At 50.7% G+C, this 27,067-nt stretch overlaps 1 protein-coding gene and 1 pseudogene across 49 annotated transcripts in view; both read right to left on the bottom strand.

The window, feature by feature from the left end:
* Positions 1 to 1,307: 1,307 nt before the first annotated feature.
* The window catches only part of LOC108588271 (uncharacterized), a 56,644-nt gene continuing 30,884 nt past the window's right edge, over positions 1,308 to 27,067 (bottom strand). For 27 of the 49 annotated variants that reach the window (XR_013524672.1, XR_013524662.1, XR_013524667.1 and 24 more), the window contains 8 exons: positions 25,892 to 25,980; positions 24,369 to 24,430; positions 23,180 to 23,284; positions 20,406 to 20,638; positions 18,438 to 18,560; positions 16,933 to 16,991; positions 2,867 to 11,287; positions 1,308 to 1,695 (listed from right to left, as the gene is read on the bottom strand). Coding sequence is in view for 3 of the 49 variants with exons in the window: in XM_078344691.1 (XP_078200817.1) it covers positions 1,436 to 1,695; positions 16,933 to 16,991; positions 23,180 to 23,284; positions 24,369 to 24,430; positions 25,892 to 25,980 (575 nt within the window). In the remaining 46 variants the exon portion in view is untranslated. Of the gene's footprint in view, positions 1,696 to 2,866; positions 11,288 to 11,506; positions 15,044 to 16,932; positions 16,992 to 18,437; positions 18,561 to 19,998; positions 20,169 to 20,405; positions 20,639 to 23,179; positions 23,285 to 23,830; positions 23,922 to 24,368; positions 24,431 to 25,891; positions 25,981 to 27,067 lie in introns of those variants that run through there. The other 22 variants (XR_013524626.1, XR_013524631.1, XR_013524622.1 and 19 more) reach the window with 22 other exon arrangements.
* On the bottom strand, positions 19,095 to 19,194 carry LOC118151078 (U6 spliceosomal RNA; annotated as a pseudogene).

Here is a 27,067-nt window from a genome sequence, read left to right on the forward strand (position 1 = left end):
GTTGTACATGGCAAGCAAAGGACAGGTCATGGATGATGGTTCGTGTTTCTAATCTCAGCAGTTTGAGAGGCCCAGGAAAGAGGATTATTGTTGTCCAAGAGTTTAAGACCAGCTTACCTGAAAAACTTGGTGAAACCCCATCTATATTAACAATACAATGTGATATGGCTGGCCCAGAGTTAGAACCTGTACACTGCCGTTTTATAAAAGACAAAACTGTTTCCATTCTCCTCACAATAACTGCTAACCTTGGCCTCTGTAAACTGCTAGTTTACTTTGCAGAATGCAAAGAGGTAAAGCTGCATACCTTCTCTTATCTGTAACTGCCAGAATTGCTGGCCTTTGTTTACCGGTAATGACCAGAGTAAGCACCCCCAGATAATTCCATCCTGATGCAAAGTAACTAGAAAATCTGTGGACCCCACACCTGCCCAAATAATGTTTAGAAACTAATGTTTATCTTGACTTCTGTAAACCACTTAAGTGGCAATTGGAATGACAAAAGTCGCCTGGCCCTTGGACTGTCCAGAGCCCCATCACCCTCTGCTCTGCCCACGAGGTGATTTACAGCCCCCGAAATGTCTGAAGACTTTCATCCCATCCCCACTCCTCACCCCCACTCCCAAGGTGGTTTTGCGGGTATAAAAAGGTCTTGTCACCCTTCTTTCTCTGCCACGGGTTGGACAGACGTGAGTCCTCTGTGGTCACCGGCAATAAACCCTGCAATTTGGCATACTTTTGTCTTGGTGTTGACTTTCTATGCTCGACCCGATACAACAACAAAAATTAGCCGGTCTTGGCGGCACGCACCTATCATCTCAGCTACTCAGGAGGCTGAGGTAGGAGAATCACTTGAACCCGGGAGGCCAGGGCTGCAATGAGCTGAGATCCTGCCACTGTACTCTAGACTGGGCAACTGAGTGAGACTCCATCTCAAAAAAAAAAAAAAAACGACCACCCTGAGCAACAGAGAACCAACTTCTCAAACCAAACCAGAATTTAGTCAGAAATGGCAACGTCTGCCTGTAGTCCCAGCTACTGAAGATGATGACTGGGGAAAATCAGTAAAGGCCAAAAGGCCAAGGCTGCAGTGAAGCCATGATCACATGATGACACCCAAGCCTGGGTGACAGAGCAAGAGGATAAAAAAAGTTAACAGGAAAAAATATAAAAAACAAGACCTGAAATGAGCAGCTACCATGTCCAGGGCAAAGACAAACAGACAAAGCAGAGGCTTAATCTGCTCTGAACCCCCAGAAGACAAGAAAAACAATGAGACATTAAATAAAACAGAACACACTGTAAAATGACATAGGCAGAATTTACTACAAATCGGTCAGAAATACACTTTCAAGATTAAAAGTAGACATAGGCATTTAGCCAAGGCACACTGCTAGGAACTAAACACATGAGAGTCCAGGGAAGCTTTGGGATTCTAGATGAAGTTGAGAATCAAAGACATATACAGCCGGATCAAGAAGAGGCCATTATAACGCACGTGCACTGCAGAAAAAGCCACCATGAGAGGAGATGAGACTTGAGTGTCCATTAAGACGCAGGAGAAGAGCCTGAAGAGGCCATCGTGAGGCAGGAACTGAGGTGAAAAAGTCCACGGCAAAACAGAAGTTGCATCTTCAGAGGCAGACATGACTAAGCAGATGGTCTTGGAGACACCAGTGTGTACGAAAGGAAGACCTGCCAAAAGGGTTGAAAAACAGGTATTAAATAAGCCTCAGGAGGCCCACATGAGATAACCTCTAGGCTTTGATAGACGGCTTTGAGGAAAGCACTGTGTCTGTCCGGACCACCAGGAGGCCGAAGCAGGGCCTGAAAAGTCCATATAATGAAGGCTGAGGTGTACAGAATTTACCAAGAGGTGGGAAGAAGCTGGGCCTGTGATGCTTCTTGCAAGGAAAGACTGGGGCTTCCAGACACAACAGGGAGGAAGAGCTGGGCCTAAAGAGGCTGACCTGAAGACATTTTGAGAATAAAGAGGATGCCAGAATGCCAATGCTGGGCCTGGCAGGGCCACTGGGAGGCACCAGCTTGGTCTGATGGGGACACGGGGAGGCTGGGGGAGGGTCTGAAAATAAAGGCTGCCACAGAGGCAGGAGCTAAGCCTGAGCAGTGGCCACAGTAATGCCACAAGCTGGGCCTGGAGGGTCCATTGAAAAGTGGAGGCCGGGCCCGGAGGGGCCTGGCAAAGGCAGGAGCCGGGCCTAAGGAGGCCGGGCCCGGAGAGGAAGCTTCGGGCCTGGATAAGCCGCCAGGAGGCAGGAGCTGGCCCAGGAGAGTTCATGATAGGCGAGCTCAGCTGAGGAAGGCCGCTGCGAGGGAGAACCTGGGCCTAGACTAGAGGCCAGCGTGAGGTGAAAGCTGGGTCCGGAGAGGTTTGTCACAGGCATGAGCTGGGCCTCAATGAATCAGTGTCAGGGAGGAACTAGGCCTGTGGACACAGCCGGGATGCAGGCAAGCAGGCAGTATCTTGGCCTGGGGAAGCCACCAGCAGGCAGCAACTGGGGCTGGGGAGGCTGCGGGAAGTCCAGAGCTGGCCTGGAGCAGCCAACATCAGGCGGTAGCAGGGTCTGTCAAGGCCACCAGGAGGCAGAATGGCAGCCTAGAAAGCCCCACTTGAGAACACTTTGGGCTGACAGATGAAAGGCCACGGGAAGCTGGCCAGGGGCCGAGCCAAAAGAAGCTGCCAGAAGGCAGGACGGGCCGGTAGACAGGGCCAGGAGGAGGATCCGGATCTGGGGAGTCCCCCAGAGAGGAGGCATATGCTGGACCTCCCGAAGAGCCTGACAGGAGGCAAAAGCTGGGCCCACGGGGCCTTTGGGAGGCAGAAGCTTGACTTGGAGGGGCCCACCTGATGAAGTTTTGTGCCCATGAGGAGACGCCAGGAGGGCAGGAGCTGGGTCTGGAGAGGCTGAATTCAGGACCCAATACTGGGCCTCCCATAACCAGCAGGAAAAGGCAACAAGAGCCGGGCTGGCAGAAGCCGACTTGGGAATGTCTGGGGCCTGGAGATGCCCTGGGAGGGCAGGAGCTGAGCTCGGAGAGGCCACTAATGAGGCATGAGCCGGGTGGGCCTGGAGAGCCTGAGTCGATAGTCTGAGCTTTCGGGCCTACAGAGGCCATCGGGAGCTGGGCAGGAGCCAAGTCCACAGAGGTTGCTGCAAGAAAAATTCGCATGTTGGGCCTGTAGATCCTGCTGAGAGGAGGCGCGGGGCCCAGAGAGGCCGACCTGAAGACGTTCTGGACACGAAGAGGATGCCAGAAGGCCAACGCTGGGCCCGGCAGGGTCCCCTGGGAGGCACTGGCTTGGCCCCAGGGGGCCACGAGGAGGCTGGGGCCTGGGCCTGTGGAAACAGGCTGCCACAAAGGCAGAAGCGGAGTCTGAAGGGTCCTCTGAGAGGCGGAAACTGGGCCCGAGGGCCTAGCACAGGCAGGAGCCCGGTGTGGGGAGGCTGGGCCCAGAGAGAAACCTTCGGGCCCTGACAGGCCGCCGGAGGACAGGAGCTGACCCGGGAGAGTCCATGACAGGTGAGCTAGGCCGAGAAAGGCCGGTGCGAAGGACGTGCGCCCAGAGTCGAGGCCAGCGCCAGGTGATAGCTGGCTCCACAGGCGTCTTTCAGAGGCATGAATTGGGCCTCAACTGGCCAGTGTGAAGGAGGCGCTGGGCCTGTGGATGCAGCCGGAATGCAGGCAGGCAGGCAGGTAGGAAAAATCTTGGACTGCGGAAGCAGCCAGCAGGCAGCAGCTGGGGCTGGGGAGGCTGCGGGGAGTCCAGAGCATGGCCCTCGGGCCCAGTCCTGCTTTGTCCTCCCGCTGGCCTCGGGAGGCCCAAGCAGTGGGTCATGAAGTCCGCCTCAACAGGTCAACCTCCTACCCTCCTGGCAGCACCGCCCAACGTGGGTGCAATACACCATCACGTGGTCCCCTCCAGAACCAGCTCCTGCGTCCCAGTGGCCCCCTGGGGCCCAGCTTCTGATTCCCATCAGGTGGCCTCTCCAGGAGGCCCATCCTCTGCCTCCCTACTGGCAGCCTCACCAGGCCTGGATCCTCATCCTGGTCACATCTACAGGCCCAAGTTTTGCCCCCAGCAGCCTGTTTTGGCTTGGCTCCAGTCCAGATCCCAGCAGCCTTTTGTCTGTTGGTGTGAACCTTCCTCAGGTGGGGCCTTCTAAGTGTCCCTTCTGTTGAGGCCACCGGGAGGCAAAAGGGAGGCCTGGAAGGCCTTACCTGAGACAGCTTTGGGCCGACAGACGAAAGCCCGCCGGGAGCTGGCCAGGAGCCAAGCCAAAAACCGCTGCTGGGGAGCAGGTGTGATAACCCACGCCTGTAATCCCGGTACTTTGGGAGGCCGAGGTGGGTGGATCATGAGGTCAGGAGATTGAGACCATCCTGATCAACATGGTGAAACCCCGTCTCACCTAAAAATACAAAAAATTAGCTGGCCATGGTGGCGTGTGCCTGTAATGCCAGATTACGCAGAAGGCTGAGGCAGGAGAATTGCCTCAACCCAGGAGGTGGAGGTTGCGGAGAGCTGAGATCGTGCCATTGCACTGCAGCCTGGGCAAGAAGAGCGAAACTCCATCTCAAAAAAAAGAAAAAAAATTGCTGGGCACAGTGGCGGGTGCCTGTAATCCCAGCTACTCAGGAGGCTGAGGCAGAATTGCCTGAACCCAGGAGGCGGAGATTGCGGTGAGCCGAGATCGTGCCATTCTACTCCAGCCTGGGTAACAAGAGCAAAATTCTGTCTCCAAAAAAAAAAAAAAAAAAAAATACAAAAAATTAACTGGGCATGGTGGTGCATCCCTGTAATCCCAGCTACTCAGGAGGCTGAGGTAGGAGAACTGCCTGAACCCAAAAGGCGGAGGTTGAGGTGAGATGAAAGCACACCATTGCACTCCCGCCTGGGTAACAAGAGCAAAACTCCGTCTCAAAAAAAAAAAAAAAAAAAAGGCTGCCGGGGTCAAAACATGGGCCCGGAGACATGGCCAGGAGGAGGATCCAGGCCTGGAGAGGCCGCCAGTACAGAGGCAGAGGCTAGGTGTCCAGGAGAGGCTGAAGGAAAGCAGAAGCTAAGCCTAGGGGGCCTTTGGGAGGCATGAGCTGGCCCTAGAATGGCCCACGTGACGACGTTTTGCACCCATGGGGAGGAGACGCCAGGAGGACTGAAGCTGGGCCTGAAGAGGCTGAATTGAGAAGCCAATGCTTAGGCCTGCAGAGGCCAATAGGAGGAGTGTGGAGCCGGGCCTGGAGAAGCCAACTCTGGGACATCTGGGGCCTATAGGCACCCTGGGTGGGCAGAAGGTGAGCCCGGAGAGGCCAGCGTGAGGCATGAGCCGGGTAGTCCTGGAAAGCCTGAGTCGATGGTCTGAGCTTTCAGGCCTACAAAGGCCGTCGGGAGCTGGGCAGGAGCCGAGTCCACACAGGTTGCTGCGAGGCAAATTCAGAAGTTGGGCCTGTAGACGCTGCCGAGGAGGCGCTGGGCCCTGAGAGGCTGACTGAAGACGTTCTGGACACGAAGAGGATGCCAGAAGGCCAACGCTGGGCCCGGCAGGGCCCACTGGGAGGCACTGGCTTGGCCCCAGGGGGCCAATGGGAGGCTGGGGTCTGGGCCTGTGGAAACAGGCTGCCACAAAGTCAGAAGCGGGGTCTGAAGGGTCCTCTGAGAGGCGGAGGCTGGGCCCGAGGGCCTAGCGCAGGCAGGAGCCCAGTGTGGGGAGGCTGGGCCCGGAGTGAAAGCTTTGGGCCCTGACAGGCCGCCGGGGGACAGGAGCTGGCCCGCGAGAGTCCGTCACAAGTGAGCTGGGCTGGGAAAGGCTGGTGCGAGGGAGGACCTGCGCCCCGAGTAGAGGCCATCACCAGGCGATAGCTGGCTCCAGAGACGTCTTTCAGAGGCATGAATTGGGCCTCAACTGGCCAGTGTGAGGGAGGCGCTGGGCCTGTGGATGCAGCCGAGATGCAGGGAGGCAGGCAGGCAGGCAGGAAAGATGTTGGCCTGCAGAAGCAGCCAGCAGGCAGCAGCTGGGGCTGTGGGGGCAGCGGGGAGTCCAGAGCTCAGCCCTGAGGCCCAGTCCTGCTTTGTCCTCCCGCTGGCCTTGGGAGGCCCAAGCACTGGGTCATGAAGTCCGCCTCTGCAGGTCCAGCTCCTGCCCTCCCGGCAGCACCCCCCAACCTGGGCGCAGTACATCATCACATGGTCCCCTCCAGGGCCAGCTCCTGCATCCCAGTGGCCCTCTGGGGCCCAGCTCCTGATTCCCATCAGGCGGCCTCTCCAGGAGGCCCAGCCTATACCTCCCTACTGGCAGCCTCACCAGGCCTGGATCCTCATACTGGCCACGTCTACGGGCCCAATTTTGCCCCTGGCAGCCTCTTTCGGCTCGGCTCCTCGCCAGCTCATGGCGGCCTTTCATCTGTCGGCGTGAAGCTTCTTCAGGTGGGGCTTTCAGGCATCCCTTCTGCCTCCCGGTGTCCTCAACAGAAGGGACACCCAGAAGGCCCCACCTGAGAAAGCATTGGGTTGACAGACGAAAGGCCGCTGGGAGCTGGCCAGGAGCTGAGCCAAAAGACGCTGCTGGGGACCAGGCGCAGTAACTCACGCCTGTAATCCCGGCACTTTGGGAGGCAGAGGCGGGTGGATCAGGAGATCAGGAGATCGAGACCATCCTGGTCAACATGGTGAAACCCCGTCTCACCTAAAAATACAAAAAATTAGCCGGGCATGGTGGCGTGTGCCTTAATCCTAGGTACTCAGAAGGCTGAGGAAGGAGAATTGCCTGAACCCAGGAGGCGGAGGTTGCAGTGATCCGAGATGGCGCCATTGCACTCCAGCCTGGGTAACAAAAGCGAAACTCCGTCTCAAAAAAAAAAAAAAAAAAAAATTACCCGAACACGGTGGCACGTGCCTGTAATCCCATATACTCAGGCGGCTGAGGCAGGAGGATTGCCTAAACCCAGGAAACGGAGGTTGGGGTGAGCCAAGTTCATGCCATTCTACTCCAGCCTGGGTAACAAGAGCGAAACTCCGTCTCAAAAAAACAAAAATACTAAGAATTAGCTGGGCATGGTGGCCCATACCTGTAATCCCAGCCACTCAGGAGGCTGAGGCAGGACAATTGCCTGAACCCAGGAGGCAGAGGCTGAGGTGAGCCGAGATGACACCATTGCACTCACGGCTGGGTAACAAGAGCAAAACTGCGTTTCAAAATAAAAACAAAAAAAGGCTGCCGGGGGCAAAGCTTGGGCCCGTAGATGTGGCCAGGAGGAGGATCCAGGCCTGGAGAGGCCACCAGTACAGAGGCAGAGGGTAGGCATCCAGAAGAGGCTGATGGGAGGCAGGAGGTGAGCCCAGGGGGCCTTTGGGAGGCACGAGCTGGCCCTAGAAGGGCCCACGTGATGACGTGTTGCACCCATGGGGAGGAGACGCCAGGAGGACTGAAGCTGGCCCTGGAGAGGCTGAATTGAGAACCCAATGCTTGAACCTGCAGAGGCCAATAGGAAGAGTCTAAAGCTGGGCCTGGAGAAGCCAACTCTGGGACATCTGGGGCCTACAGGCACCCTGGGTGGGCAGAAGGTGAGCCCGGAGAGGCCAGCCTGAGGCATGAGCCGGGTAGTCCTGGAGAGCCTGAGTCGATGGTCTGAGCGTTCGGGCCTACAAAGGCCATCGGGAGCTGGGCAGGAGCCGAGTCCACAGAGGTTGCTGTGAGGCAAATTCAGAAGTTGGGCCTGTAGACGCTGCCGAGAGGAGGCGCTGGGCCCCGAGGGGCCTATCTGAAGACATTCTGCAGCCCGAGAGGAGGCCACCAGGCCAATGCTGGGTCTAAAAGGGCAGTCTGGAGCAGTGGTTTGGCCCGAGGGGGCCACTGGGAGGCCAGGAGCTGGGCCTGCGGAGACAGGCTGCCACAGAGGCAGGAGCTGGTCTGAGCGGAGCCCACGATGAGGCCACGAGCTGGGTCTGGGGGGTCCACTGAGAGGCGGATGCTCAACCCAGAGGGGCTTAGCGCTGGCAGGAACCAGGCCTGGAGAGGCCAGGCCTGGAGAGGAAGCTTCGGGCCTGGACAGGCCGCTGGGATGCAGGAGCTGAACAGAGAGTTTATGAGAGGCAAGCTAAGCTGAGAATAGCCGGTGGGAGGAAGGAAACAAAAAAAATTCAAAAAATTTGCTGGGCATGGTGGTGCATGCCTGTAATCCCAGCTACTCAGGAGGTTGAGGCAGGAGAACTGCCTGAACTCAGGAGGTGGACGTTGAGGTGAGCCGAGATCACACCATTGCACTCGCGGCTGGGTAACAAGAGCAGAACTGCGTTTAAAAAAAAAAAGGCTGCCGGGGGCAAAGCTTGGGCCCGTAGATGTGGCCAGGAGGAGGATCCAGGCCTGGAGAGGCCACCAGTACAGAGGCAGAGGGTAGGCATCCAGAAGAGGCTGATGGGAGGCAGGAGGTAAGCCCAGGGGGCCTTTGGGAGGCACGAGCTGGCCCTAGAAGGGCCCACGTGATGTTTTGCACCCATGGAAAGGAGACGCCAGGAGAACTGAAGCTGGGCCTGGAGAGGCTGAATTGAGAACCCAATGCTTGAACCTGCAGAGGCCAATAGGAGGAGTCTGGAGCCGGGCCTGGAGAAGCCAACTCTGGAACATCTGGGGCCTATAGGCACCCTGGGTGGGCAGAAGGTGAGCCCGGAGAGGCCAGCCTGAGGCATGAGCTGGGTAGTCCTGGAGAGCCTGAGTCGATGGTCTGAGCGTGCGGGCCTACAAAGGCTGTCGGGAGCTGGGCAGGAGCCGAGTCCACAGAGGTTGCTGTGAGGCAAATTCAGAAGTTGGGCCTGTAGACGCTGCCGAGAGGAGGCGCTGAGCCCCGAGGGGCCTATCTGAAGACATTCTGCAGCCCAAGAGGATGCCACCAGGCCAATGCTGGGTCTAAGAGGGCAGTCTGGAGCACCGGTTTGGCCCGAGGGGGCCACTGGGAGGCCAGGAGCTGGGCCTGCGGAGACAGGCTGCCACAGAGGCAGGAGCTGGTCTGAGCGGAGCCCACGATGAGGCCACGAGCTGGGTCTGGGGGGTCCACTGAGAGGCAGACACTCAACCCGGAGGGGCTTAGAGCTGGCAGGAGCCAGGCCTGGAGAGGCCAGGCCTGGAGAGGAAGCTTCAGGCCTGGACAGGCCGCTGGGATGCAGGAGCTGAACGAGAGTTTATGAGAGGCAAGCTGGGCTGAGAAAAGCCGGTGCGAGGAAGGAAAAAAAAAAATACAAAAAATTAGCTGGGCATGGTGGCGCATGCCTGTAATCCCAGCTACTCAGGAGGTTGAGGCAGGAGAATTACCTGAACACAGGAGGCGGAAGTTGAGGTGAGCCGAGATCACACCATTGTACTCGCGGCTGGGTAACAAAAGCAAAACTGCATTAAAAAAAAAAAAAAAAAAAGGCTGCCGGGGGCAAAGCTTGGGCCTGTTGCCTGGGCCCAGACTCAAGGCCAGTACAAGGCGATAGCTAAGTCCAGAGGCATCTGCTAGAGGCCAAGCTGGGCCTCAACTGGCCAGTGTGAGGGAGGCGTTGAATTTGTGGACAAAGTTGAAAGGTAGGCAGGATCTTGGCCTGGGGAAGTGGCCGACAGACAGTGGATGGTGCTGGGGGTGCTGTAAGGAGGCCAGAACTGGGCATGGAGAGGCCAATGTCAGGATGTAGCTGGGCCTGTCAAGGCCACCGGGAGGCAGAGGGGACACCCCAAAAGCCCCGAGGAAGCTTTGGGCCGACAGACGAAAGGCCGTCGTGAGCTGGCCAGGAGCTGAGCCAAAAGAGGATGCCAGGGGGCAAAATGTCAGCCGGTAGACACAGCCAGCAGGATGATCCGGGTGTGCGGAGGCCACCAGTAAGGGGCAGAGGCTGGGCCGACAGAGATGAACTTCAGGACCCAATGCTTGGGCCTCCCGAGGCCAGCAGGATAACGCAGCAGGAGCCGGGGCCAGCAGAAGCTGACTCAGGAACGTCTGGGGCCTGGAGATGCCCTGGGAGGGCAGAAGCCGAGCCTGGAGAGGCCAGCGTGAGACATGAGCTGGGTGGGTCTGGAGAGCCTGAGTCGAGGGCCTGAGCTTTCGGGCCTACAAAGGCCGCCAGGAGCTGGGGAGAAACTGAGTCCCCAGAGGTTGCTGCGAGGCAAATTCAAACGTTGAGCCTGTAGACACGGCCGAGAGGAGGAGCTGGGCCCCGAAAGGCCTACCTGAAGACATTCTGCGCACGAAGAGGATGCAAGAAGGCCAATGCTGGGTGCGGGAGGGCCACCGGGAGGCACCGGCTTGGCCTGATAGGGCCACGGGGAGGCTGGAGGCGGGGCCTGTGGATACAGGCTGCCACAGAGGCAGGAGCTGGGCCTGAGCAGAGGCCACGGTGATGCCACGAGCTGGGCCTGGAGGGTCCACTGAAAGGCAGAGGCTGGGCCCAGTATGGGCCTGGCGCAAGCAGGAGCTAAGCCTGGGGAGGCCGGGCCCGGAGAGGAAGCTTTGGGCCTGGACAGGCCGCTGGAAGGCAGGAGCTGGCCTGGGAGAGTCCATGATAGGCGAGCTGGGCTGAGGAAGACCTCTGCGAGGGAGTGCCTGGGCCTAGACTCAAGGCAAGAGTGAGACGAGAGCTGGGTTCGGAGAGGTTTGCCAAAGGCATGAGCTGGGCCCCAACAGGCCAGTGTGAGGGGGGCGCTGGGCCTGTGGACGCAGCCAGAATGCAGGCAGGCAGGCAGGCAGGCAGGCAGGCAGGCAGGAAGGAAGGCAGACAGAATCTTGGCCTGGGGAAGCCACCAGCAGGGAGCAGCTGGTGATGGGGCGGCTGCAGAGAGTCCAGAGCTGGGCCCGGGGGGGCCAATGTCAGGTGGTAACAGGGCCAGTCAAGGCCACCAGGAGGCAGAACGAAGGCCCGAAAAGCCCCACCTGAGAAAGCTTCGGGCCTACAGAAGAAAGGCCGCTGGAAGCTGGTCAGAAGCTGAGCAAAAAGCAGCTGCCGGGAGGCAGGACGTGGTCCAGTAGATGAGGCCAGGAAAAGGATCCGGGCCTGGGGAGGCCACCAGAAGGGAGGCATAGGCTGGACCTCCCGGAGAGGCTGAGGGGAGGCAGAAGCTGGGCCCCAGGGGGCTGTTGGGAGGCAGCAGCTGGCCCTGGAGGCACCCATCTGAGGATATCTTGCACCCATGTGGAGGAGATGCCAGGAGAGCAGGAGCTGGGCCTGGAGAGGCCGACTTCAGGACCCAATGCTTGGGCCTCCTGAGGCCAGCAGGAGCACACAGCAGGAGCAAAACTCCATCTTAAATGATAATAATACTAAAATTATTAAGTATTAATATAAATAATCCTTTTGTTTCTTTGAGACAGAGTCTCACTCTTTCCCCAAGGCTGGAATGAAGCATATAATCTCGGTTCACTGCAACCTCTGCCCCACCTCCCAGTTCAAAGGATTCTCCTGTGTCGGCCTTTGAAGTAGCTTGGATTACAGGCACCCGCCAACATGCCCGGCTAATCTTTGTGTTGTTTTTTTTTTTTTTTTTTTTTGAGATGGAGTTTCGCTCCTTACCCAGGCTGGAGTGCAATGGTGCGTTCTCGGCTCACTGCAACCGCCGCCTCCTGGGTTCAGGCAATTCTCCTGCCTCAGCCTCCTGAGTAGCTGGGATTACAGGCACGCGCCACCATGCCCAGCTAATTTTTTGTATTTTTAGTAGAGATGGGGTTTCACCTTGTTGACCAGGATGGTCTCGATCTCTTGACCTCGTGATCCACCTGCCTTGGCCTCCCAAAGTAATCTTTGTTTTTTAGTAGAGATAAGGTTTTGCCATGTTGGCAAAGCTGGTCTTGAACTCCTGACCTCAGGTAATCCACCCGGCTCATTCTCCCAAAGTGTTGGGAATGCAGGCGTAAGTCACTGCACCCAGCCCGATTAACATATTTTTTAAAACACTGATTAGTCAGGCAACAACACTGGGCAGGGGTCTCCTCATTCCGATTAAAACCCCACTCCATGGCTCCAGGGTTGCAAGGGCTGCAGAGCCAAAAGGTTCTGACTTGAGATTTCATTACTTTATTTGTATTGTGAGACAAGGTCCTGCTTTGCCACCCAGCCTGGAGTGCAGTTGTGCACTTATAGCTCACTGCAGCCTCAATGTCCTGGGCTCCAGCCATCTTCCTGCCTCAGCTCCCCAGTGCTGGTACTACAGTTGAGTGCCATCATACCTGGCTAATTTCTAATTTTTTTTGTAGAGTGTGGAGTCTTGCTATGTTGCCCAAGCTGGCCTCAAACTCCTGACCTCAAGAGATCTGCCCACCTCAGCCTCCTGAGTAGCTGAGACTACAAGTTCACATCACCATGCCTAGCTACATTTATTTTATTAAATTTTGAAAAATATTTTTGTAGAGAGGAGGTCTTGCTATGTTTCCCAGGCTGGTCTTGATATTCTGCCCTTAAAAGATACTCCCATCTCTCCTTCCCAAACATCTGGGACTACAGACATGAACCACTGCACTGCACCTGAAGAGATTTCTTTAATCTAGCATCCCATATTTGGTAACACTGGACAAGGCTGTAGAGTTTTCAATACTTACTTAATAATTCAATAAGAATCAAACTCAACCTTGACCCCACCTTCTCTCACACCCCACATCCAGTCTGTCAGGAAATCCTGTTGACTGTCTTCACCATGTACTGAAGATCGCACCCAGCAACTCACTGGACTCCTCCCCTACTTCTCTCTTCTGACTATCTCTCACCACCACCATGACCCTGGTCAGGACCACTATCATCTTCCACCTAAATGTTACCACAGCTTGACCCCCATGCTTCTACCCAAATCTCCCCACAGTCTTTCTCAACTCAGCAGCCAGAGAATGCTTTTACATCAGGAGACAGATCAGGTCCTGACAGATCAGGAGACAAATCAGATCAGAATCTTCCCACGGTTCCCATCTCATAGTAAAAGCCAAAGCCCCAGCAATAACCTCCCAGGGCTTACACAATCTACACTGATCCCCACCCAGCAACTCCATGGCCTCCTCCCCCAATTCTCTCCCCCTCTTCTGCTCCACTGGCCTCCTTCCAGAGCCTCAGGCACTTTATTCTGTTGTTTCGGCCCACAACGCTCCTCCTTCAGCACCTCGGCCACCTCCTTCCCCTCCAAGTCTTTGCTCAATTTTCACTTAGGAGGCCGCCCCTGACCTTTCTATTTAACACTGCCATCTGTCTCCATTTCCACCGTGTTCTTTTTTTTTTTTTTTTCCAAAACAAGATCTCACTCTATCACCAAGGCTGGAGCAGAGTGGTGCAATCACAGCTCGCTGCAACCTCGAATTCCTAGGCTCAACCGATACTTCCACCTCAAGACTCCCTAGTAGCTGGAACGATAGGTGCATGCCATCATGCCTGGCTAATTTGTTTTATGTTGAAATGGCGTTTCACTCTTCTTGCTGAAGCTGGAGTGCAATGGTGCAATCCCAGCTCACTGCAACCTCCACCTCCCAGGTTCAAGTGATCCTTCAGCCTCAGCCTCCAAAATAGCTGGGATCACAGCTGTGTGCCACCATGCCTAATTTTTGTATTTTTAGTAGAGATGGGGGTTTGTCATGTTGGCCAGGCTGGTCTCAAACTCCTGACCTCAGGTGATCCTTGGCCTCCCAAAATGTTAGGATTACAGGAGTGAGCCACCACACCCGGTCAATTTAATTTTTCGTAGAGACAGGGTCTCGCTATGTTGCCCAGGCTGATCTTGGACTCCTGGCCTCAAGTGATCCTCCCGCTAGGATTCCTAAAGTGCTGGGATTACCACCATCAGCCACGATGCTTGGTGTCATGTTTATTTCCTCTTGCTGCTGCCACAAACTACCCTATATTAGTCCCTTGAAACACCACAAATCTACCAACTTACACTTCTGGGAATCAGAAGCCCAAATTAGGTCTAATAAGGCTAAAGTTAAGGTGTCAGCAGGGCTGCATTCCTTCTGGAGGCTCTAAAGTGTTCCCTTGGCTTTTCCAGCTTCTAGAAGCCACCCCCATTCCTTGGATCATGGCCATTAACTCCATCTTCAAAGCCAGAAGTGAAACATCTGCAAATCTCCCTCTCTAACTCTGCTTCCACCACCACATCTCCTGCTCCAATTCTGACTCTTCTAACCTCTTTCTTTTATAAGGATCTTTGTGACTGCTGGGCATGGTGGATCCCACCCATAATCCCAACACTTTGGGAAGTCAAGGCAGGAAGAATATTTAAGGCCTGGAGTTTGAAACTAGCCTGGACAACATAGTGAGATCCCACCTCTACAAAAGCATAACAATAAATATTAGCCAGACATGGTGGTGAGCGCCTGCAGTCCCAGCTACTTGAGAGGCTGAGGTGAAATAATGGCTTTAGCCCAGGAGTTTGAGATCAGCCTGGGCAACATAACTGAATCTCATCTCTACAAAAATGAGCTGGACATGGGTGACATGCATGTGTAGTCCCGGCTACTCTGAAGTCTGAGATGGGAAGATCACTTGAGCTCAGGAGGTCAAAGCTATAGTGAGCTATGATCATACCACTGTGCTCCAGCCTGGATGACACAGGGATATTCTGTCTCAAAAAAAAAAAGAAAATAAATATATACTTGTTCTCTGTCCACGGTTCCTGGCACAGAGCTTTGAATGCTTATAAAGACCTCAGTCATAGAGGTGATAGGAGTAACTTTAGTTTTAATATTTGGTCTTGGCCCCAGCTTTCTAACATAAGAGACTCTAAGAACTTTGGGATCTCCAGCATGCTAAGAATGCATTTCTTATGGATTCTTATCCCCAGTTGAGATGACTGGGTGGCTGCACGCTCCTGGATTTCTTTAGGAGGAGGGCTGATTGCCAGAGAAAGCAACCACATGATTAGAGGCTTAGAACTTTTAGCCTCACCTGCTGAACTCCAGGAGGGGAGAGTGGCTGAAGATTGACTTAATTACCAATGGCCGATTTTATCAGTCATGCTTGCATAACAGAGCCTCTGTAAACAGCCTGAACAACAGGGTTTGCAGAGCTTCCGGTTGCTGAACACAGGAGCTGCTGGGAAAGCGGCATGGTGAACACAGGGCATGGAAGCTCTGTGCACCTCCCACTTACCTTCCCTTGGGCATCCATCTTTGTTTCATTTCTTTCTCCCCTTTCCTTCCTTTCTTTCTCCTCTTTCTTTTTTTTTTTTAAGACAAGTTCTGGCTCTTTTGTCCAGGATAGAGTGCAGTGGCACAATTTCAGCTCACCACAACCTAAGTTTCCCCAGTCCCCAGCTCAATGCATCCTCACCTCAGCTTTCCTAGTAGCTGGAACTACAGGTGCACACCACCACACCTAGTTATTTATTTTTATTTACTTTTTGGGACAAAATCTTGCTCAGTAGCCCAGGCTGGAGTGCAGTAGCATGATGTCAGCTCACTGCAACCCCTGCATCCTGGGTTCAAGTGATTCTCCTGCCTCAGCCTCCTGAGTAGCTGGGATTACAGGTGCATATCAACACGCCCAGCTAATTTTTGTATTTTTTATAGAGAGAGGGTTTCACCATGTTTCCCAGGCTGAACTCAAACTCCTGCGTTTAAGAGATCCTCCCAACTCAACCTCCCAAAGTGCTAGGATCACAGGTATGAGCCACTGCATCCAGCACGCACATCTCTTTCACTGGCTGTTTCTCAGACATATCCTTTACAGTGAACCAGGAACAAAAAAATGAACTGACCGATGTGGTGGCTCACATCTGTAATCCCAGCACTTTAAGTGACTGAGGTGGGAGGATCACTTGGGCCCAAGAATTTCTGGCCAGCCTGGGCAACAAAACAAGTTCCCATCACTACAAAAAAATTAATTAGCCAGATGTGGTGGTGCAGGCATGTAGTCTCAGCTACTAGGGAGGGGGGAGGACCACTTGGGCCCAGGCAGTTGAGGCTGCAGTGAGCTATGACTGCAACATTGCACACCAGCCTGGGCAACAAAATGAGACCCTGTCTCTCAGAAAAAAAGAAAATAAACTTTTTCTGAGTTCTGTAAGCTGTTCCAGCAAATGATTAAATCAAAGGGGGTCATGAGAACCCCTGATTTGTCATAGCTTGGTCAAAGGTACAGGAGAAAACCTAATACTTGCCACTGGCATCTGAAGTGGGGGTAGTCTCATGGGACTAAACGCCTAACCTGCAGGGTCTGTGCCAGCTCCAGGTAGTGTCAGAATAACATTGTGAGATGCCCAGTTACTATCCAGAACACTGGAGAATTTGGTGTATGAGCTCCACACACACAGTCAGTCAAAGTGTGTGACTAGAGAGAAACACGGGCTTTTCTTTCACCTACCTGCCTAACTGCATAGGAGAAGCAATACATGGTGCTCATGAAAAGAGCAAGCGTTAAAGTCAAAGCAGTCCCTACAGCTGACTCAGCTTAGTATCCATGTGAGCTTGGGGAATCACTCATCATCCCTGTCTTTATCACCTCATTCATAAAATGGGGATAATTGGTACCTGCCTGTGACTTTGTGAGAATTCATGAAATATTACGCTTGATGTTACTGTGATCATCACACCTATTCCAAACTATCTGACAGGGACAGTGATGGACGATAACATCACCAGATCAGAAACTGTAGTGAGGTCTCTCAGGCAAAATTCCATACAAGCAAATTACTGTCTCTCCAGAGCATTCCTGCCACACCTCATTCCCCATTCCCTGAACCAAATGTGCCACCTTAATTGTCCAGGTCTTTACAGTGCTGGTTTCCCTGCCCATTCCCCATCCCTCCACATCCCCCTTCGCTCCCTACTCTCACACAACTCTTCCTCATCTTTCAAAGGCCAGTTTCACTGTCACCTTATCTGGAAGCTTCTCCCACTCTCCAGAAGAGCTTCCCATTGCACGTGATGCATGCACTATTATTTGATCATTTTTGAGTTACTGTCCAAGTCTTTTTGTACCTGAGTAACATGATGCCCAGTCTCCTCCTGAACTCTGGTGTCTTTCATGGTAGATCCAGCTGGAAGTGACAAAAAGACATTCTTTAAAAATAAAAGAAGGAATGAGGCGGACATCCAACCAATCCCATAAAAGTTTTATAAGATACGTGAAAAGCAAACAAAATCCAAGAGCTTCTAGGAAAAACATTAGAGGGAAGGTGTTACTGGGAGATATGATAAAGGGTTAATTTTTATTGTATTTTACTTTTTCGAGAAAGAATCTTGCTCTATCCCCTAGGCTGGACCACAGTGGTACAATCACAGCTCATTGCAGACTCAACCTACACGACTTCAGCAATCTTCCAACCTAATTTTTATTTTATTTAAGAAATGCATTCTTACTGTTACCAAAGCTGGAGTGCAGTGGTGTGATCACAGCTTACTGCAGCCTCGACCTCCTAGGCTCAAGTGATCCTCCAGTCTCAGACTCCCCAGTAGCTGGGACTACAGGTGTGGACCGCAATGTGCAGCTCATGCTATCTTGAATGTTTTTTAGAGACAATGTGCTGCTATGTCGACGAGGCTGGTGGTGATCCTTCTCCCTCAAGCAGTTCTCCCACCTTAGCCTTCCAAAGTGCTGGGATTACAGGTGTGAGCTGCCACACCCGCCACAACCTGCTGAGGAGGTTAATTTTTAATGATATAAAGAGCTCAAAGCAAATATTAGAAGGAGCCTAAATGGCTATAGAGGCTGACTGGTCAATTGTGATATATCCATATGATAAAACATTAGGAAACCATGAAAAGGATTCAGATAGATCAATAGAAATTGACACAGATGTCCACGAAATATGAAAATGAGAAGTGATATTCAATTAGCCCATATGTATTTGAAGAATATGGCCAATTATTTCCTGAGATAAGATTATGGGTCTAATGCGTAAAGGAAGTTTTTCACTTCTTCATTTGAAAGTCTTCACTATTTTTATAATTTAATAAAAGATTAAATATATAGATCATCTAATTAGTAAAAGACACGTTAACTCTATAAATAAACAGAAAAGACATGGACAGCCCAACCTTGGTGGCTGATGCTTATAATAGCAGCACTTTGGGAGGGGGCAGTGGGAGAATTGCTTGAGGCCAGGAATTCCAGACCAGACTGGGAAACATGGCAAGACCTCGTCTCTATTAAAAATCAAAAATAATTAGCCAGACATGGTGGCATGTGCCTATAGTCCCAGTTACTGAGGTGGAAGGATCACCTGAGCCCAGGAGGTAAAGGCTGCAGTGAGTCGAGACTGTACCACCATACTCAAGCCTGGGCTACAGAGTGAGACTTGGTCTCCCAAAAAAAAAGGGAGCAAAAAAGAAAGCTAGCTGGGCACGGTAGCTCACACCTGTAATCCCAGCATTTTGGGAGGCTGAGTCAGTTGGATTACTTTATGGATTTCGAGACCAGCCTGACAAACATGGAGAAACCCTGTCTCTATTGAAAATACTTAGCCAGGTATGGTGGCACATGCCTGTAATTCCAGCTATTCTGCAGACTGAGGCAAGAGGATGGCTTGAATCCAAGAGAAGGAGGTTGCAGTCAGCAGAGATTGTGCCGTTGCACTCCAGCCTAGGCAACAAGAGTGAAACTTCATCTGAAAAGAAAGAAACAAAGAAAGAAAGAAAAAGAAAGAAAGAGAGAGAGAGAAAGCTAATAAACTAAGATAAGAAAATAGATATTAAAATGTAACAAAATTTATGAGGTCTTTCATTTATTAAAAATAATCAAACAAAAAATAACTTGTAATTGTACCCTGTGCCAGCAAAGGTGCAGTGAAATGGGCATTTTCTTTTACTATTAGTGATGTTTAAATTGTATACAAGCCTTCCACCAGGGTAAAGCTTGGAAATTTTTTAAAAAGAATACAGTGACTCACTCTACTGCCTCCTCCAACTCCTGGCCTCAAGCAATCCTCCCACCTCAGCCTCCCAAAGTGTTGGAATTATAGGCCAACAGCCACCATGCCTGAAAGCTTGGCAGTTTACATCAAGTATAACAAGAATGCTAATGTCCTGTGACTCACAGTAATCTCATTTCTGGAAATATCATCTTCGGATACAATTCAACCTAAACAAAAGGTCATATGCACAAACACCGTGAAAATCTAGGAGTCATATTTTTGTTTTAAAAACATATGGAACACTTCACAAATTTGCACATCATTCTTGCACAGAGGCCATGCCAATCTCTCTATTGTTCCAACTTTAGTATATGTGCTACTGAAGCAAGCATGAGCAATTTAAGATAGAGCGGTTAAGCAAAACAAGGAAGAGTTACGGGGAACTTAGAAATCTATGGTATTTAAAGGCACCTAGTAACAGCTCAGTAAATATTAGCTGCTACTTTTATTATCTTTATGGTAATTCCACTCAATTAAAAATTGTCATTAAAAATTTACCACTGTCATGGAACATCACGTATTTAACAGTATAATTGTAAAAACAGATAGAGGCTGGGTGCGGTGGCTCACACTTATAATCCCAGCACTTTAGGAGGCCAAGGCAGGTGGATCACCTGAGGTCAGGGGTTCAAGACTAGCCTGACCAACATGGAGAAACCCCATCTCTACTAAAAAATACAAAATTAGTCAGGTGTGGTGGTACCTGTAATCCTAGCTACTCAGGAAGCTGAGGCAGGTGAATCACTTGAACCTGGGAGGTGGAGGTTGTGGTGAGCTGAGAGTGCACCATTGCTCTCCAGCCTGGGAGCAAAAGAGCAAAACTCCATCTTGGGGGGAAAAAAAAAAAAAAGTCCCAGCACAGAGACTCACAGCTGTAATCCCAGCACTTTGGGAGGTTGAGGCCAGGCAGATCACCTGCAGTCAGGAGCTCAAGACCAGTCTGGCCAACATGGTGAAACCCTGTCTCTACGAAAATACAAAAATTAGCTGGGCATGATGGCAGGTACCTGTAATCTTAGCCCACTCTTAACCCTGGGAGGTGGAGGCTGCAGTGAGCTGAGATTGTGCCATTGCACTCCAGCCTAGGCAACAGAGCAAGACTGTCTCAAAAACAAAACAAAACAAAACATACCATTTGTCCCTTGGTATATGGGGGGATTGGTTCCAGCTCCCCAATATCTGTGAATACCAAAATCCATGCAAGCATCTGCAGTCCCAGCTACTTGTGAGGCTGAGGAAGGATTGCTTTAGCTCAGGAGGTTGAGGCTGCACTGAGCCATAATTGCACCACTGCACTCCAGTCTGGGCAACAGAGTGAGAAAGAAGGTTGACTTTTAAATATAATTTTTCGGTTCATTTGAGAATTTGGTCAGAACTGTGGCATATGAAAATTCTTCATAGAATAATTATCTAATCAAATTCATGCTAGAATTGGGAACAGAAAATGTTTTGTTGACTCTTTATTCCTTCACTTGCTGTTACATAAACTTTTGCCAGTGGGCACTTACCAACCAGAAGTGTTATCTCAGAGCTACTCACAATGAAAGGTGATGTTTAGGGCCCAGGTGTGTTGAGGTCTCCATGCCTTGGCTATGGGTGAGTAGGACTTATAGGTCAATCCATTTTCTATATTCCAGCTCTGGAAAACTTGGGTTTATCTATCTTGATAAGATGTAATTTAAATTTAACTTGGCAAGAACCACAAATGGAAGAAAGGTTATGAAACCACAGGATAGTACTTGTTCTCAAGGGACTCTTCAGCTTAGGTGCTTCTGTACAAAAGGAATGACATTGTCGAAAACTCATCACAGGTCAGGTGAGGTGCCTCATATCCATAACCCCAGCCCACTGGGAGACTAAGACAGGAGGATCCCGTGAGGCCAAGAGTTTAAGACCAGCCTTGGTGACACAGTGAAACCTCATCTCTACAAAAAAAAAATTAGAAAAGGAGCTGGGTATGGCAGCACATTCCTATACTTCCTAGCTACCCTGGAGGCTTAAGTGGGAGGATAGTTGAACCCAGCAAGTGGAAGCTGCTGTGAGCAATGATCTCACCACTACACTCCAGCCTGGGTGACAGAGTGAGACCATGTCTACACACACACCCCCCTCAGTCTGTCCAGCCTTGACTAATAAAAAGGGTCTTCCGGTTACAGGTGTGCTCTTTTGTAGGACACGAAGGGACCAGCAAGCGTGTTCACAGCCTTTCCTCATCCTCTGCTTAGTTTTCCAAGAACCTTCAAGGGAGTCCCGAGGGAAAGGACAAATCTTCTGGTTGCCAGAGGAGAAATATGCCTCCTTTGTCAATTAATAAATGGAACACCTGCCATGAAAACCAGGAAGCTCTGCTAAGATGAACCACTCCCTATGACACTGACCTATGCAGGAAACATGAGAAACTGGAGTTTGTGGACCAATAATATTGAAGGTCACATTCCAGATTGTGGAGATCTAACCAAAGTACAGCCTTTCCACAAGGCACTGCCAAATGTAATTTAAATTTGGCTGGCTGTCTCCATTGGGGCACTGCCGCCGTATCTCTGGCTCTCATTTCGCCGGGAGATGCTCTATTCCAGCTTCCTCTTGCATTTTGTATTCTGTAGTTCCTGGGGTAAGACCTCACAACATAGCAGACTGCTGAGTCAATGCTGATCTACAGATCTGACCTCAGATTCTAGCAGGACTCTTTCAGTTTGAGAAATTAAAGAGGAGAAAAAATGGACCCAGCCTGGCACTGCCCAGCTTAGCAGTCCAAAGATAGAAGCTGCTCAAAATGACTACAGTGCTTCTGACTTTCTTAGTCTGCCCTTCCTCCTAGGGCTCTTTGGATGAGATTTATTTCTCCTTGTTGAAGAAATGGTTTGCTAGACTATAAAAAATTTAAGGAAGAATGAAATATTAAAATATAGTTTTCTCCTAAAGAGCACTCAAAAGTATAATCCCACCAGTGCTGGATCTATTTATCTCTCTCTTTTTTTTTTTTTTTTTCTGATAGGGTCTCACTCTGTTACCAAGACTGGAGCACAGTGGTGAGATCACAGCTCACTGCAGCTTTCAACTCCTGGGCTCAATTGATCCTCCCACATCAGCCTCCCAAGTAGCTGGGATTACAGGTGCATGCCACCGTGCCTAATTTTTTAAATTTTTTGTAGAGAAGGCCGCTATGTGGCCTAGGCTGGTCTTGAACTCCTAGGTCAAACTAATCCTCCTGCCTTGGCCCCCCAAAGTGCTGGAATTATAGGCTTTAGCCACCCCACCGAACCTATTTATCATTGTGTATGTATATATGCACATGCTTACGTGCGCACGTGCGCGCACGCGCGCGCACACACACATATATACATATATAAAATCTCATATACTAACTGTTCCTCCTTAAATCGCCTCCAACCCACCCGTCTGCAGGGAGAGCAAACACAGGTCTCAGCAGATCAGGCAAGCTACATGAAGAAGGGAGGCTGGAGTAATGCCAGAGACCAGGAGGAACTGTAGCAGATGGCAAGGTATTCACTTCAAAGGTTTTTCAACATTGTGATGGTCAAACCAAACACGGAAACAGGAAGCCCAGTTCAGTCACCAGCAGCCAACATGAGATATTTGATCTACATGCTACAGGGCAAACTGTTTAGGATGAATGACCTTGTCTCCACCACCCCGTTCTTCAAGTCCCTCCTGCCCAGTAGTCCCTACACTCTGCTGACATGACCCACATTCACAGGACTCTCCTGACCCCTTTGCTTGTTTAGTCTTTTTTCCCCAATAACTATTTTCTTTTTTGGATACAGAGTTCACCTCTGTCACACAGGCTTGAAGGAAAGTGAGGTGATTATGACTCACTGCAGATTCCATCTCCTGGGCTCAAGTGATCTTGCCTCCCAAGTAGTTGGGATTACAAGCATGTACCACCATACATAGCTAAGTTTGTTATGATGATGATGATTTTGAGATGAAGTCTCACTCTATCATCCAGGCTGGAGTGCAGTGGCACGATGTAGGCTTACTGCAGCATCCGCCTCCTGGGTTCAAGTAACTCTCCTGCCTCAGCCTCCTGAGTAGCTGAAATTACAGGCATGCGCCAGCAAGCCCAGCTAATTTTTGTGTTATAGTAGAGATGGGGTTTCACCACGTTGGCCAGGATAATCCCAATCCCTTGACCTTGTGATCCGCCCACCTCGGCTTCCCAAAGTGCTGGGATTAAAGGCATGAGCTGCTGTGCCTGGCCAACCTTTTTTATTTATAAACTACTGAGCCTCACATGTATGCTTATAACAATGCAAAGCAGACTAATATAGCAATCGTATGCCAACACTTACCAGACTGTGAGGAGCACAATGACAGAAGTACAGAGTGGGACTGAAATGCTCCCAAGGGGCTTCTTGTTGCAGCATAGAGAATGGGGCGAGACACCTCGGCTGAGGCTAAAGATGAGCGAAGATGAGAGTCAAAGAGTGATGATGAGGGTAGGGGGAGGTTTCCTGAAGGACACCAGTAAAGTCCCCCAAGGAAACTGACATTCCACGTGGCTGGAGGGGAGGGATATGGGGAGGGTGGTGCAGGATACAACTGGAAAGGTAAGCCGAGGCCAGCTCTTACCAGGCCCTGTGGCCGAATTAGTTTGGATTTTACATTAAAGGCGATGGGCAGTCACCAGCAGGTTTTAATCAAGAACCATTTTGACCCAAATTTGCCTTTTAGAAAAATTCCTCTGGCTTCAGTGAACAGGCTGAAGTGAGCAAGCCTGGAAGTCAGGAAGACAATTGGAGGCCTTCCCAATAAACCAGTACTGAAGAAAACAGGGCCAGGCATGGCAGCTGCTGCCTATAATCTCAAAACTTTAGAAGTCTAAGGTGGGTGGATGTCTTGAGCCCAGGAGTTTAAGACCAGCCTGAGCAATGTGGTAAAACCACATCTCTACAAAACACAAAATATTAGTTGGGTGTGGTGGCTCATACTTGTGGTCATACCTCAGCTACCCCAGACGCTGAGGCAGGAGGAGAGCTTAAGCCCGGGAGGTTGAGACTGCAGTGAGCCGAGATCACACCGCCATGCTCCAGCCTGGGCAACAGAGGGAGACTGTCTCAAAAAGTAAGAGAATCCCATTCTTCACCTATTAGTGCCCCAATGTTCTCATGAGAACCTTGGTGATGCAGTGAATTCAACTGTCATTGTAATTCAGCAATTCACACATTTAAGACTGTGTTTGATTTTTAATAATATCAACCCTGTGGAAACAAGAAATACGGAATTGTGTTTGGGCTATCATGGAAGCTCTCTGGATCTTAGAACATGACTTATGCTAAGACGTGAGCTTTGCGTTTTTCTCTCTGTGACTGCTCAAGGGCAGCAGTCCCAGGTTTTACGGCACCAGGGACCAATATTATGGAAGACAGTTTTCCCACAGACTGGGGGCAGGGGGTCCGTTTTGGAATATTTCAAGCACATTACATGTATTGTGCACTTTGTAATTATTACACTGTAGTATATAATAATCATATAACTCACCATAATGTACAATCAGTGGGAGTCCTGAGCTTGTCTGTTTTCCTGAAACTAGAGGGTCCCATCTGGGGGTGATGAAAGATAGTGACAGATTATCAGCCATTAGATTCTCATAAAGACAGAGCAAGAAAGAACCCTTGCATGCACAGTTACACAATAGGGTTCCTGCTCCTATGAGAATCTAATGCTGCCACTGACCTGACAGGAGGTGGAGATCAGGCGGCAAAGAGGGGAGTGGCCGTAAATACAGATTAAGCTTTGCTCGCCCACCTGCTGCTCACCTCCTGCTGTGTGGCCAAGTACACGCCTGTGATTCAGAAATTAGGTGCCCCTGCTCGACTGCATCCAAAAGGACCCTCCCCACACCAGTCTTCATCGTGGTCAAGTACAGAAGCCACTTAGCTCCTAAGGCATGTGTCTCAGCTGGCATTTCATCACAATCAACAGTAAGTGGCAGCTTGAAACATTATGAGGTCACTTCCTGAAAATCACCAGCATCCCATTTCCCATTGACAAGAAGCTCAACGCTGCCCCTTGGATAACCAAACCTATGCCCAAATCCCATTTGTGTGGGTCTTTCTCCCAGAACCCTTCCTAGCATCAGTTCTGTATTTGTCAGAGTCCAATCAAAAGACATAAATCACCCAAAATTTAAAGTGGAAAAATTTAAAATAAAAAAAGCAACTATGTAACAGGAAAACACCATATGAGAGATTGGCTACAAAAGTAAAGAGAACTCTAGAGAACATAGGGCTAGCAGAGGCCAGACATGGTGGCTCATGCCTACAATTGCAGCAATTTGGGAAGCCAAGGCAGGAGGACTGCTTGAGACCAGCAGTTTGAGACCACCTTGGAAACACAGTGAGACCCTGGCTCTACCAGAAAAAGAAAAAAGAAAAGCCAGGTGTGGTGGCACACACTTGTAGTCCTAGTTACTTGGGAGGCTGAGGTGAAAAAATTGCTTCAGCCCAGGAGGTTAAGGCTGCGGTGAGCCATGATTTCACCACTGCACTTTAGACTGGGCAAAAGGGAGAGACCCTGCCTCAAAAAAACAAAGTATAGGACCAGCTGTTACAATGAGCAGTAACTTCCTACTATCCCTACACTAAGATAGAGTGACCAAGCAAGGGATTCCCCACTAAGGCTGAGATCCAGGCCCCCTTGGAGAGGGCACAGTCATGAGTAATTCAATGGCAGAAGTGCTGCATCACCACATGGTGGAACATGCTAGCAATATGCCCTCTGCAATTTGCTGAAAATCCACCATCTAGGGTGCTAGCTTAACCTATTAGTAAACAGTTGTCTCACCGCAAAACCACCCAGGCAAATGCAGAGAAACTGCTGGTCACTGCCTGCTGCTAAGCACCATGCAGGGCAGCAGCCTGGTGCAGCAAAAGCTCAGCGCCTGTGAAGATGTGCACACAACTAGAAACAAAAGCCTCTTAGAACGCCCCTTACAACAGCACCATGTACTGACAACATTTAATAATGCACCAGTTGACAGAGGAAGCATTTAAGGAACCCACCTCTATGTCTGCAGAGCAGGCAGTGAAGGGTGAATTTGGAACTGAGGAGCAGTCATTGGATGAATAGCTGGTACCTGACACATTTCCATCTACCAAAGAACGAAAGGAAGAGAGAAAAATGAGATAAAAAACAGGCATGGTGGTTCACACCTGTAATTGCAGCAGTTTGAAAGGCCAAGGCAGGTGGATCACTTAGGTCCAGGAGTTTGAAACCAGCCTGGGTGACATAGAGAAACCTTGTCTCCACTAAAAATAAAAAAAAATTAGCTGAATATGATGGCATGTGCTGTAGTCCCAACTTCTCAAGAGACTCCTGGGTTCAAGCAATTCACCTGCCTCAGCCTCCCAAGTGGTGGGGATTATAAGTACGCACCACCATGCTCAGCTAACTTTTGTATTTTTAGTAGACAGGATTTCACCATGTTGGCCACATCAGTCTCAAACTCCTGACCTCGTGATCTACCCACCTCAGCCTCCCAAAAGCTTCTGCTCTGTCTTTGCCCACTTAATCTAAGAAAACTAAGCTAAAATAAATTTTGTAACCAAACCAAAATGAAGCTAAGTGGTGTGGCTACTATACTCAAAATACTTGAAATTCCCTTCACCCAAAAATAACTATCTGGAAGCCAAGAATGGCTATCTGGAAATCAGCATCCTCAGAGTACATTTCAGGGGCAAACTAGAATATGTCAGTGTAAACTATGAAAGTCCAGAGCCTTTGTTTGAGTAAGTCTAGGTGAAGCAAAACCATGGGCTCCGTGCATGATTGGTATTGTAGAAGAGGCCACAGGGAGTAGAATTAAATATGACACCCTCAGCTGGGCGCAGTGGCTCACATCTGTCATCCCAACAATTTGTGAGGCCGAGGTGGGCAGATCGTTTGAGGTCAGGAGTTTGAGAGCAGCCTGGCCAATATGGTAAAACCTCGTCTCTACTAAAAATATAAAAATTAGCCAGGCATGGTGGCAGCTGCCTGTGATCCCAGCTACTTGGGAGGCTGAGGCAGGAGAATCACTTGAATCCAGGAGGCAAAGGTTGCAGTGAGATGAGATCACACCACTACACTCCAGCCTGGGCAACAGAACAAAATTCCATCTGCAAAGTTTCTTCTAAACTCAATTTAAGGCACCATGTACCACAAACCAGATAGCAAGAAATTAAATAAATTTTAGCCTT

This window comes from Callithrix jacchus, chromosome 1, assembly GCF_049354715.1.
Source record: "Callithrix jacchus isolate 240 chromosome 1, calJac240_pri, whole genome shotgun sequence".
NCBI lineage: Eukaryota > Metazoa > Chordata > Mammalia > Primates > Cebidae > Callithrix > Callithrix jacchus.